At 43.1% G+C, this 13,913-nt stretch overlaps 1 protein-coding gene across 6 annotated transcripts in view; it reads right to left on the bottom strand.

Moving 5' to 3' along the window:
- The window catches only part of LOC144598874 (RCC1 and BTB domain-containing protein 2-like), a 61,427-nt gene that overhangs the window by 20,726 nt on the left and 26,788 nt on the right, over nucleotides 1–13,913 (bottom strand). For 4 of the 6 annotated variants that reach the window (XR_013547918.1, XM_078409413.1, XM_078409412.1 and 1 more), the window contains one exon: nucleotides 2,581–2,711. Coding sequence is in view for 5 of the 6 variants with exons in the window: in XM_078409413.1 (XP_078265539.1) it covers nucleotides 2,581–2,711 (131 nt within the window). In the remaining variant the exon portion in view is untranslated. The remainder of the gene's footprint in view (nucleotides 1–2,580; nucleotides 2,712–13,913) is intronic. The other 2 variants (XM_078409415.1, XM_078409416.1) reach the window with 1 other exon arrangement.

Below are 13,913 nucleotides of genomic sequence, written 5' to 3' on the forward strand. Positions count from 1 at the left end.
ATCACGTTTCTGATGTCACATTCCATAACATTGATTCAGGTACGTCTTTTTCCTTAACCAAGGATCCGCCCCTGCCACAGCTGACAGGGCCCACAACCATGTCCAGTAGACTTCCCACATTTTACGACTAAGCCCTTCTCCTTCCACAGGAAAAGGTTTACCTTGACCTCACTTTTCATCCCATCAGCTTCCACATTCAATAGATTAAACTTTTCAGTTTTCAAACCATCCAATGTAATGCTATTAACCATACACCCAGTCCCTTCCATCCCTATTCAGCATTTCTAAGGAAGCATTCCTTCCTCCATCTCCACTGTGCACAGAGATAGAACATAAAACAAACCAGGAACGGGCCCTTTGGCCCACAATACTTGTGCCAAACATAATGCCCCGCTGAACCAATCTCATCCGCCTGCACATGGATTTGAAGAAATAGAGAATCAAGAAGGATATTACAAATAGTCATCTTAGGCAAGTGGCTGTTTTAAATGACCTCAAGTTTATAATGGGTAAAGCAAGAGAGACCAAGCAGTTGTACATTGGAAAAATAAACTCTAAAAATAAAAGCCATGAGTCAGCACCAGAAGCTTAAACAGAGGCAGAGTCTGGTGATATTACAGAAGAGGAAAATGGTGATGCCTGTGCAGCTGGTATCATTCAAAGTTCATCTGGGACCCAGTACATCCCCAAGATTATGAACAGTCTGATCACCTTTACAAAGGGATGGAGTTTGTGACCAACAGTGAAGATAACTGGAGGAAATTTTTGTTCACTCAAAGCTGAATGCTGGATAAAACAGCCCATCAAGTGAGGAGCTGTGAAGAGTTCAAGGAAATTGGTAATGATGTGGAACTGTGTAATTTCAGCACACACTTATAAACTGACATATTTTAATTTGATGTTCCCCAGGAGAACCTGTTTGTGGGAAGGAGGAAGGAAGCAATAGTGGATTCTTGGGGTTAGGGGACGCCAGAAGGAGAAATGCCAGAGTAGAAAGAATAAACATTGCAGATAATTCTCTGACTATAACAGTGCAAATAAAATGGAACCATTCCAGTCAAGTTCTAGTCAGAAACAGCAGTGAGCAAATGTTGGAAGAGAATGGTGCACCGTGTCTGAGCAGCAGACAGATCAAGAATGATCCAATGGGACAGTTTAGCTTTGATTCAGCCACATAGATTATCACTTGTGACCCGAGTAGTTCTTTATAACACTAGAGCCTCAGCTGAAACCTTTGTTCATGCTTTCTTTTTTTAAACTAGTATGGTATGGTAACAAAGAAATTATATTACTGGACGAGTAAATCAGAGGTCACACCAAGAGATTTGGGGGATTTAAATTTAGTTAATTAAATAAATCTGAAATGTTTAGATATTTTGGGACTAGACAAGAATCAAATATTCTGATCATAGAGTGATTGCTGAAGTTTACATCACCTATAATCTTAGTGAATCGCAGAACAAGCTTGGGAGCCTACTCCTAAATCTGCTAATGTGGTATTCGCTACTGGGGCATGGACAGAATCTGAATGGAGGAATTAAGGCTTGAAATTCCTTGGTTATTGACTGAAATGTTCTCTCTTTCTTCATATATGCTATGTGATCTTCTATTTCTTACATTCTCCGGATTTAACCTAAATATTAAGAACATATTCAAGAAATAGAAAGAAAAAAGGAATTTGGATATGGAGAGTAATAAATAATCATATTAATGATATTAAATGTTAACACGTGAGAGAAAGTGGGCAGTTAGCAGATTAGTGGGACATGGGGTTGTGAGAGCAGGAGGAAGCATGGCAAAAGATGAGAAATGATGAGAAATTTTAGTTATAGGACCAGAGTGAACAAGCTAGGATTGGTCTCATTAGAGCAGAGGAAGTTTACAAGATCATGAGTTGTGTAATTGGGTAGAGGGAAGTTGGTCCTATCATCATGTGTAGGAAGGAACTGCAGATGCTGGTTTAAACCAAAGATAGACACAAAAATCTGGAGTAACTCAGTGGATCAAACAGTATCTCTGGAGAAATATAGGTGACGTTTTGGGTCAAGACCCTTCTTCAGACTGAGTCAGGGGAAAGGGAAATGAAAGATATAGACGGTGATGCAGAGAGATATAGAACAAAAGAATGAAAGATATGCAAAAAAGTAAAGATGATAAAGGAAATAGCCCATTGTTAGCTTTGGCCTGGGTGAGAACGAGTACAGACAATGAGGCTCAACAAGTCTTGTTCTATGGGGAGTTTGTCTCGATTTGGCCTCCTATGCTGTAACAAATCCAAAAGGAAAAGTAATGGCATATGCAAGTTCAGTGCTACAGAGCCAGAAGATTAAAGTTATGGCAGACAAACATATGTTAGTCTAGTAAGCTTCTTTCATACTGAGAGAGGTCAGGATGGACCAAATAGGAAGATGTTTAGAAGGAAATAATTTCTAGTCCTCCTGAATGGGCTAAATAGTCTACTTCAGTATTGCAACATACCTCAATGAACTGAAAGGTTCTTAATTCTATCATATCAGTGAAAGGGGTAGAAGGATTATAATGGACATGTTTAACACAAATAGTTTATTCTCAGTTCCCTACCTTTGCTTGGTATTTTACTGCAGCAGATAGTAAAGTGAAGGCATTCTCCACAGAAATACCTTGTTTAATGGTCTGCTCACAGAGGTTTTTCAAGCTGTTTTCTCTGTAAAATGCTGCCAAATCCAAAAGGCCTGCAAGATAAAAACAGTAATAATATTTAGCTGGATTTTTCAAACATGTCTGACAAAAGAGACTTGCATTCAAAATTGAACCAACTTGTATTTCAATTGTTTAATATGTGGTTTTTGTATATCTTACGCCTATGTAATACGGAAATTAAGGGAAATGACCAGCCAGGTTTTCAATCAGTCACCTCTGCAAGCATGCCAAGAATAACAGATTCACAGGAATTGTAACTGATCTTGAATAATTTCCAATTTCCTCCTACAAAATGTTGTGAAGGCTATGACCATTCTTTCTGATCCTACTACACACTTTGTACCTTCACAAATAATTCTACACCCATCTTCGACCAATCTCTCAGGTAATTCAGATTATTCATAAACACAACTTGTTCACTGAGATCTGTGACATGGGTGTTGGCAATTCAGCCCATAGCATTTGTGCTGATTAAGAAAAAGCCAACCAAGCTAATCACGTCTCCCAATGCGAGGTCCAGAACCCTTAAAGTCACATTTCTTCATTACACATCCAAGTCCAGTCTAATCATGCTTAAAGTTTCTCCCTCCACTACATTTTTAGACAGAGAACTGCCTGGTGAATGGAGGCTGCCAATGAATGCAGAGCAGCTCCTTATCTTTCTACTAATATTTTTAAATCCACACCCTGTTGTTTTTGACTACACTGCTCAGCAAAATAGGTTCTTTCTATTTAACTTTGTCCCTCATCATTTTATATGTCATTTAATTTCCCATCACTATACCTATTCCAATAAAAACAACCACATCTTGTCCAATTTTGCCCAACACTTAGACTTTTCCGGTCTTGGTATCATCTTCACGATTCTCCTCTACACTATAGTGTGATGGACAATATTCCTCACATTGTACAATTGTGTACAAGCGCTGTATACAATCATAGCACCCACTCCCCCCTCCTCCTATGTTATATTCTGTATATATTTTCACAAATTAAGGATAGAGCAACGAAAAATCAGACCAGGTTTACAGATACAGCGTGGAAACAGGCTCTTTGGCCCACCGTCCGCGCTGACCAGCAATCCCCGGACATTAACACTACCCACAACACACTAGGGACAATTTTACATTTATACCAAGCCAATTAACCTACAAACCTGTATGTATTTGAAGTGTGGGAGGAAACCAACGATCTCGGAGAAACCCACGCAGGTCATGGGGAGAATGTACAAACAAGCAGACAAGTACAGTACAGGACTGTACTTACCTGTACCGACAAGCAACTGCAGTCAGGATCGAACCCGGGTGTCTGGCACTGTAGGCAGTAGTTCTACCGCTACGCCACAGTGAGCCACCAGATGTGGATCATTTCATTCTTCAAGCCCACTCAGGTGTTCATTGCACTATTTTATCTCAATACCATATTCCTGTTTCCTCCCCATATCCTTTGATGCCCATTGTATCAAGAACACTCTCCTTCTTACAGATATTTAGTGCTTCTAGGCTTTTGGCAGTAATAGATTTCTGCATCTGACATAAGTTTTCTTTCTTGACATCCTTCCCTCCAAAGGCAGGTGGGTTTCTGTCCTGCCTTTCTTTTGGGGGTAACATGTTTACCCCAAACCTCTTGAATCTCCTTAAATGCCTCCTATTGCTCTAAAATGCATTCTCCAATAAGTAACTGGTCTAGTCCATTTTTGAAAATCACTTCCCAGTCTCATAACATTGACCCTACTCTAATTTGAAAATTCTATTTGCACTTTTCCTTACCCAGGTTAAATCTCACCAAATTATGATCCTTAACACAAAAGAACATCATCTCACTCCATCTCTAATAATTTAAATCCAGATTCGCACCTCTCCTCCTCTTTGGAGCGCTTGCTCTATGCTGTGCCTTATTCAAGTTAGTAATTGGTTATTTGAAAACATGCCACAATGACCATTGTAGTGTTTTTGCTTAAGATGTTTTCCTATAAATTTGCTGTTCTAACTCCCCCATTTACAGGACAATAGTATACTCCCAACAATGTCATCAGCCCTTTATGTTCTTAGTTCAACCCATAAAGCCTCATTTGATGATCCTTTCAACATATCTTACATCAGTCACTGAACGCAAGCAGTAGGAAAAAAACTACAGATGCTGGTTAAAATCGAAGGTAGACACAAAATGCTGGAGTAACTCAACGGGTCAGGCAGCATCTCGGGAGAGACGGAATGGATGATGTTTTGGGTCGAGATCCTTCATCAGTCTGAAGAAGGGTCTCGACCCGAAACGTCACCCTTTCCTTCTCTCCCGAGATGCTCCCTGACCCTCAGAGTTACTCCAGCATTTTATGTCTACTGAAAGTAAGCAGGTACAGCAGGCAGTGAAGAAAACTAATGGCATGTTGGCCTTCTTAAGGAGAGGATTTGAGTATAGGAGCAAAGAGGTCCTTCTGCAGTTGTACATGGCCCTGGTGAGACCACACCTGGAGTATTGTGTGCAGTTTTGGTCTCCTAATTTGAGGAAGGACATTCTTGCTATTGGGGGAGTACAGCATAGGTTCACAAGGTTAATTCTAGGGATAGCGGGACTGTCATATGATGAAAGAATGGAGCGACTGGGCTGTGTTCACTGGAATTTAGAAGGATGAGAGGGGATTTTACAGAAACATATAAAATTATTAAGGGATTGGACACCCTAGATGCAGGAAACATGTTCCCGATGTTGGGGGGGGGGGTACAGAACCAGGAGCCATAGTTTAAGAATAAGGGGTAGGCCATTTAGAAGTGAGATGAGGAAAAACATTTTCACACAGAGAGTTGTGAATTTGTGGAATTTGCTGCCTCAGAAGGCAGTGGAGGCCGATTCACTAGATGTATTCAAAAGAGAGTTAGATAGAGCTCTTAGGGCTAGCGGAATCAAGGGAAATGGGGAGAAGGCAGGAACGCGGTACTGATTGTGGATGATCAGCCATGATCACATTGAATGGCGGTGCTGGCTCGAAGGGCCGAATGGCCTACTCCAGCATCTATTTCCTATGTATCTCCTCACAGCTATGATTTATTCTTTCATCAACATTGCAAATCCACCTCCTTTCTCTATAATCTTCCCGTGTTACCTGAAGCTTACACTCCAACCCCTCTATATGCTATTTTAATATAGTTAGCTATAATCATTCCTTCATGTACCTATCAGCAGTTTCTCCCCTATATGTCCTATCCATTATATTCCTCCTTCTGATTGCAAGTGCAGACAGGCACCATTTCTGTGAACTTTTCAACCAAGTTAAGAAACTGCAGGACTAGGCCACATACTACTCAACATTTCAATGAGAATGTGAACATCCTTCACTACAGTGCTGCTTTCAATCCTTCAATTCCCTTTGTTATCCAAAAATATTCCATCTGTCTTGAATATACTCAGCAACTGAGTCTCTACAACCCTCGGATTGAATTCTGAGGATTCATTATCTCTGGGTAAGGGCAAATAATTTTTTTATCATCTGTCTTGAATGGCCATCCCCTTATTTCAGTGTGTGACCTACCCTCCCCCCCCCCCCATCCCCGGTTACCAGTTATGCAACCAGAGTGTGCATATCATCACAACAACCCTGTCAAGCCCCATAAGAATCCTATAGTTTTCAATGATTGCCTCACACCCCCAAATTCTCACATTGTCAGCCGTTTATCAGATTTTCTTCTTTCTGAACATTTGCTCAGCTTCCTCTCTCCCACCAAGCTATTTTAAACTCTCCACAATACTACTTGTAACCAAGGTAATGCATCCTGCTGTCAGGTCCATACAAGTCCCATTCTTTGGAGAAATGCATGCAATGGCTCAATAATTAAAATACATCATCCCCGCATCATCTGTCTTGCCGCTCATTCATGCATCTCTGTACTTGCACGCAAGACTGGGAGTAATATAGTTCCTATCGTTTTGAGGTTCAACCTCTCAAACTCTACTGTTTAAAATATGCCTGTGATACTCCATCCTACTTTTACCCATTTCATTGGTACTGATAATAATATTCATTTATTGTCATTGCAACGAGTACAACGAAATTAAAAAATAGCCAATCCTGACGGTGCGTACAAACATATATGCAATAAATGCAAAAACAAATAAATACATAAATACAATTATATTAAGTACAAGATTTTTTAACGGTGTTGCCTAGTGCAAAGGTAGTGTTCAGTTCTCGTATGGCCCTGGGGTAAAAACTGTTCTTAAGTCTGTTTGTTCGGGATTTGATCGACCTGAAACGTCGACCAGAGGGCAGATGAACAAACAGACGGTGGCCGGGGTGGGATGGATCTTTTATTATTTTGCCTGCTCTACTGAGGCAGCGTAGGCTGAACAGGTGCTCCAGGGAGGGCAGTGAGCAGCCGATGATCTTCTGGGCCGTCGTGATGACCCTCTGAAGGGCCTTCCTGTCCTTTTCTGAGCAGCTGGCATACCATGTGGTTATACAGTATGCCAGCACACTCTCGATGGAGCAGCGATAGAAGGACAACATGAGCTTCTCCTGCATGACCTCAAGCTATTTCAGAATTCCCCACAGGTGCTCAGTGACAACCTTGACCGTGGCACCAGAGAGGCAAACAAAAATTATGGAATAAGGTCTGTGCCTGTACAATTGCCCTTATGGTCACCAATCAAATTCCAGAAAATTATTTATCTATTTCATCTTTTCCTCCCTCCCTGTACAGTTGAACCACCTATGGTGCTGAACTACACAGGGGAAATTCAGAAATGAACACGATCTTGAGAACCAAGATGTCCTGAAATACATGCCTGTCTGATTACACACCCCTTGAGCTACAAAGTGACTGTCACCTGAAATGTGCTCTCCACCATATTCTCTCAGCCTCAAGTATAGACAGAGTGAAGTTCCTGTAGCAAAAGCCATTTCCTGCACTTGAAGTTGTACCGCTCACAGGAAACATCATGGAGTTCCCCTATTCCAAAGGATATGCATTCCAAGGGTCTGAGGTGCCGCAGTGCCACCATGTAACACAACTGAATATAAACAAAAAATAGCTTTTTTTCACATTCGAGGAGAGTTGGTAAGTAGCCATTTTGAGAGGAGAGAAAAAGTTTTGAAAACTCGGGAGAGTGGAGAGAAAACTGTGTTTTGATTGAAAAGTGGCTTTGTTTCAAGTGAAGGAGGAACATTTTCAAAAGCAAGTGTTTGATTGGCTGAGCATTTGGCACAGCAGTCAATAAAAGGTAATGGAGGATGTGGTATATTACTATCATGAATACAAATGATCCATCCAAGGAATCTCAAAATTAAGAGAAAATTAAGATTGGCCAAATATCCCTGTGGAGCAATAAGCAAAGGCAAGAGATGGTATTTGGGGTGGGTGTAATTATCAAGTCTTGCTTGGGCACATCCTGTGCTTGACAATCAGGATCATGAACAGCCCATGACATGATTTAACTCACGCCTCAGGGTGCAGTTAGAACCAGTTGCCACTGATTCTCAAGCTGCAAACGATGCCATTCTTGTATTGCTGAGAATTTATCCAGTGTTTATCATGTGATCTGCCTGCCGCAGGAGCAAATTAATTATTGCCAGCAGGAGAGATATTAGAAATTACAAAAACAGATCTGAAATAAAATTAAAACTACTGGATGTTCTCCAAAGGGCAAAAAGGTGGATGTAAAGTAAGAGTAAATAGGAGTAGAATCATTTTCAGCAGCTCAGATCCAAGCACCTTAGGGTTGAGATTATGATTTGAAATTTGTAAAGTGCTAATTCCACAGATAAGGTGCCGTCCCACTGAAGAACTGTGCCAGAAAGTGAGGTCAGGGTAGTGTTGGGGAAAACAGTTAAAATAATACACAACTAAAAGCGCAGTGTTGCTTGTGTACTGAATTGGGGTGTTTTACAAAGCATTCATCCAGTCTGTGTAATATAAAGACTGGTATCAACAGGAAATACAGTACATTAAATTGAAAAAAATGTGTAAATCATTGCTTTACGTAACAGGATTAACACAGATCTGGATGATGAGAAGGATAAAGAAAAGGGAGAGTTGCGACATCTCTGTACTTGTCTGGAAGGGATAGGTGTGCTGGGAGTGACTGAAGCATGTATCAGGATGTTACAAAGAGCTCATTGCTTCAGAATGTTGAAAAGGGACAAAAGGGAACTCATGTGTAGTTGAGAGAAGTGCCAAACAATGATTCACTGAGAGCGAGACGAGCATGAACAAGTGAAATCATTTTATGGCTCTGGAGTGCATTAATCATTGCAGAAATTGAGTTGACAAAATGATATTTGAAGTACTGGAATGGAATGAGAGTTCTCACAGCAACAGGGTGACAGGAAATATGGTTGTTAGCTATGAGAGTCACTGGACATATATACTGGTTGTTATTCTACATCCAGAAATGGAGATAAGAAGAAAACAGATGTGCCAAGGCAAATGATAGCTTGCAAATTGAAAGGAGACATTGTGAAGATACCTAGTTTCAATAACAATAGTCATCAAATTATTAGAAAAAGTGGGAGTGGGAGAACCCAAGTAAAGCAAGCCAAATTAATGTTCCACATATCCCAAGACAAAGCAGGTAGGGCTGAGACACATATGGGTTCCTACAGCAGCACTCCCTAAATGAAAGTGAGGACTCAAAGCAGTTGCTGTTGAAATAAGATTCAGCCAAGGTGGTGTTGAAAGGGGATGGATTAAACCCATGTTCAAAGGCAGAGACAGCTTAATGTTGAGAGAAATGCAGGCAAGGACAGGACCACAAAAGTGGAAGCTGCTGATGTGGTAAAGCACATGCTGATGTGGTAAAGGGCATGGGTGGTAAGAGGCTGGACACGGGTTATGGTAGGAAGGAAGTTCTGTAGAATGAGAACCTGGTGGAACAACCCAAGCTGACTTGTTTCTAGATTTGGAAGGAAGGAAGTGGTTCAATTGTTTAAACCTAACAACTCTACCCCCATCTCTACACCCACCCTCCCCCCCATCCTCAAGCTTAAGTTTAATGACAAAAGTAAGATTGTATTTAAGAAGATAAAGCATTACAGGTTCAGAGGTTAGATTACCATGAGGGAAAATAGTCATCAGGACCTTAAATAACCACAATCCCCAGATGGCTTGTTCCACACTATCAAGTTACTGTGGATAAGTTTACTAAATGGTATGCACTGACAGTTTCTATAGCAATGACAGCAATGTTACTATGTACAGTGATCTGCAGATGTGGATCATCAGTACAAGGGCAGTGATAAAGAACCATATTTTACAGGGAGACTTTTTAGAGCTACAACAATGTTGGAAAGCCAACAGAATTTATGCATTTCCCATCAGCTACAATTCTCAAGGATGATAGGGAAATGTAATGTCGATGACGTTAATTAAAACTGATTACACTACAGCTTTGTAGCTAGCTACAGGGAAAGATCATTTTTCACAATCACAATGCCTGTCAGCATACCTAATTAGTGTATCGGAAAGAAAGTGAAAAGTAGCAGATGTTATTTTATCAACGAACTTAAACATAATTTTAAGAATTATGTTTAAGAACGAGACTGCACCAAATAGTTTGTTTGTTTTATAGAATTAAAACTGGAAGTGGAAGTGGAAGTTTTAAATAACAGTAGGTACTAATGGATTGAAGACAACATTAACATGGATTGAGAATTGTTTAGTAAAAAGAAAGTAGACTCAGGATTAAACCTGTAATTTCCAGTGTAGCAAATGTATGCTTGGGACTCAGTAGTGTGAATATGACAATATTAAAGAGTTAAGAGTACTACAATAACATTTGGAAAATTTAAATCCAATGAATTAAATAAATTATGAAATTATAAATGACTACTGTCAATGATTATTACTGACTTGCTTGATTCAGCTAGTTCACTACTGTTTTCCTTGATGGAAGACAATTTGGTCTGCATATCTGATCTAAAGTTGTTAACTCTTAACTCTTAACTTCCCACTGAAATGGACATATGTAATTCTGTCATTCTTTTTTGTGCACAATCCGCAGGCATTGCCACTTTCATTTCACTGCACATCGTGTATGTGTATGTGACAAATAAATTTGACTTGACTTGACTTGACCTCAAGGTGCAAGTAGGAAAAGATAAATGCTACACTCATAAATGACACATTCATTGATTTTTTAAAAATATATTGCTGCAACCAAAGGAATTTCATTATTTTTGTTTAAGGCCAAGGGTACAACATCTGGCCCTAGAGAAAGCACGACAGATATAGTTGACGTCTTGTTGGACTAAGGCTGTCACTGTTAAAATCTGATGGATGCAGGTCACTCAAATGCTGGATGACTGGCTATAGATCTATCACTGTGTACACAGTACTGATGGGCACAGGAATATCATAGATACATAGACAATAGGCCATTCGGCCCTTCAAGTCAGCAACGCCATTCAATGTGATCAAGATAATTAGGGGATTGGACACATTAGAGGCAGGAAACATGTTCCCAATGTTGGGGGAGTCCAGAACAAGGGGCCACAGTTTAAGAATAAGGGGTAGGCCATTTAGAACGGAGATGAGGAAGAACTTTTTCAGTCAGAGAGTGGTGAAGGTGTGGAATTCTCTGCCTCAGAAGGCAGTGGAGGCCAGTTCGGTGGATGCTTTCAAGAGAGAGCTGGATAGAGCTCTTAAGGATAGCGGAGTGAGGGGGTATGGGGAGAAGGCAGGAACGGGGTACTGATTGAGAGTGATCAGCCATGATCGCATTGAATGGCGGTGCTGGCTCGAAGGGCTGAATGGCCTACTCCTGCACCTATTGTCTATTGTCTATTGTCATGGTTGATCATCCAGAATCAGTACCTTGTTCCTGCCTCCTCCCCATATCCCTTGATTCCGCTAGCCTTAAGAGCTCTATCTAACTCTCTTTTGAATGCATCCAGTGAATTGGCCTCCACTGCCTTCTAAGGCAGAGAATTCCACAAATTCACAACTCTCTGTGTGAAAAAGTTTTTCCTCATCTCAGTTCTAAATGGCCTATCCCTTATTTTTAAACTGTGGCCCATGGTTCTGGACCTCCCCAACATCAGGAACATGTTTCCTGCATCTAGCGTGCCCAATCCCTTAATAATTTTATATGTTTTTATAAGATCCCCTCTCATCCTTAAAAATTCCAGTGAATACAAGCCCATTCACTCCATTCTTTCATCACATGACAGTCCTGCCATCCTGGGAATTAACCTTGTGAACCTATGCTGGATTACCTCAATAGCAAGAATGTCCTTCCTCAAATTAGGAGACCAAATGGGCACACAATACTCCAGGTCTGGTCTCACCAGGGCCCTGTACAACTACAGAAGGACCTCTTTGCTCCTATACTCAACTCCTCTCATTATGAAGGCCAACATGCCATTAGCTTTCTTCACTGCCTGCTGTACCTGCATGCTTACTTTCAGTGACTGATGTACAAGGACACCCAGATCTCATTGTACTTCCCCTTTTCCTAACGTGACACCATTCAGATAATAGGAAACAAAACTAGATGCTGATGTAAATTGAAGATAGACACAAAATACTGGAGTAACTCAGCGGGTCAGGCAGCATCTCGGGGGAGGAGGAATGGGTGACGTTTCAGGTCTGAAGAAGGGTCTCGGCCCAAAATGTCACCCATTCGTTCTGTCCAGAGATGCTGCCTGACCCGTTGAGTTGATCTTTCAAAGTTTCCTAATCCTCTGGCTTCCCACTCATCTTTGCTATGTTATACGTCTTCTCTTTAATTTTTATACTGTGGCAACTCCTGAGAGTTAGGCCACTCCTTGGCCGAACCCTCGACACTGAGACTGACAGGGTCTAGGCACTGCCCAATCCACGGGGTTCCTCCAGCAGGGGATGTAGAGAGAGAGGAGAGTGAACATGTGTGCTGGCAGCTTGCTGTGTTAATAAAGCCATCCCGACTAGACCAACCAGGCGTCTAGCCTTATTTCGGGCTGAGCCAATCGCTCCCGCTACATTGGTGACCCTGAGGCTCCAAACTCGGCATTTAGGAGCATAACATGCAAGATGGCAACCAGCTCCCCGCCGCTCTGGCCGACCAGGCCGACCAGGCCCAGCTGGACGCGGTCGCCCTGAAGCTACTGACCTTCTGGACACGCCAGCTGCATGTATGGTTTCACCAGGCTGAGGCCCAGTTCCACGTCCAAGGATCACGATCGACGAGTCCCATTTCTACTACGTTGTCGGCGCGCTCGACCAGGAAACGGCCGGTCGCGTAGTGCCTTACCTGCGCGATCCCCCGGCAACTGCTAAATACGAAGGCCTCAAGGGGCTGCCTTGGGGATGAAGGTTCTCCACACCTTCGGGCTCAGCCGCATGGGGCAAGCGGTGCGGATCCTCAACATAGGCGGGCTCGGCGATCGGAAGCCGTCGGTCATAAGCGAGATGCTTACCCTCATGGGTGGCCACCAGCCCTGCCTTCTGTTTGACCACGTTCCTGCAGCAGTTGCTGGACGACATCCGCCTGCTCCTCACCGGAGCAAAGTTTAACGACCCCCTGGCGTTAGTGGAGCACGCCGACGAGCTGTGGCTGACCTATCGGCGGGAGATGGGCGCGCTGGATCGAGGGCCTGCAGCGCCCAGGGCGTTGCAGCAGGGCGGCGCGCTTATCGATCGGGTGTCAGCAGCGCCCCGGAGGACCCAGCGACCGTCCCCTGCATTCACCGGGGGTTCGGCTGCATCATCCCCAAGCCAGCCGGTCCCAGGCGACGCTGGTAGAGGGCGCTGGTGTTACTACCACCAACGTTAGGGTTCAGCGGCTCAACAGTGCCGCCAGCCCTGCTCGTACCCAGGAATCGCCGGGGCCGGCCGCCAGTAGTCGCTGCGCGGCTGGCCAGATACATCGCCTCTACGCTTGGGACCGACATTTGGGATGCCGGTTCCTCCTTGACACCGGGACGGAGGGGAGCGTTTTGCCCCCATCGAGAGTTGACACTCGTTCAGGTAAGCGGGGGCCCTCGCTCACCGCTGTGAATGGCAGCCCCATCTGGTCGTATGGGGTTCGCACGGTCCCGCTTATTTTTGGTCCCTGTTATTTCACCTGGACCTTTACAGTTGCCAACGTCTCCCAGCCGTTGTTGGGCGCCGATTTCCTCCGGGCTCAATCCCTGTTGGTGGATGTGAGGGGGCAGCGCCTGATCCGCGCTGCAACGATGGAGCCGATCTCCTTACGCCCAGCTGCATCGGCTGCGCCAAGCCGCGACCCGGTTTCTTCCATGGACAGTCTATGCCCAGATATTG

This window comes from Rhinoraja longicauda, chromosome 12 (genome assembly GCF_053455715.1).
Source record: "Rhinoraja longicauda isolate Sanriku21f chromosome 12, sRhiLon1.1, whole genome shotgun sequence".
In the NCBI taxonomy this organism is placed as follows: Eukaryota; Metazoa; Chordata; class Chondrichthyes; order Rajiformes; family Arhynchobatidae; genus Rhinoraja; species Rhinoraja longicauda.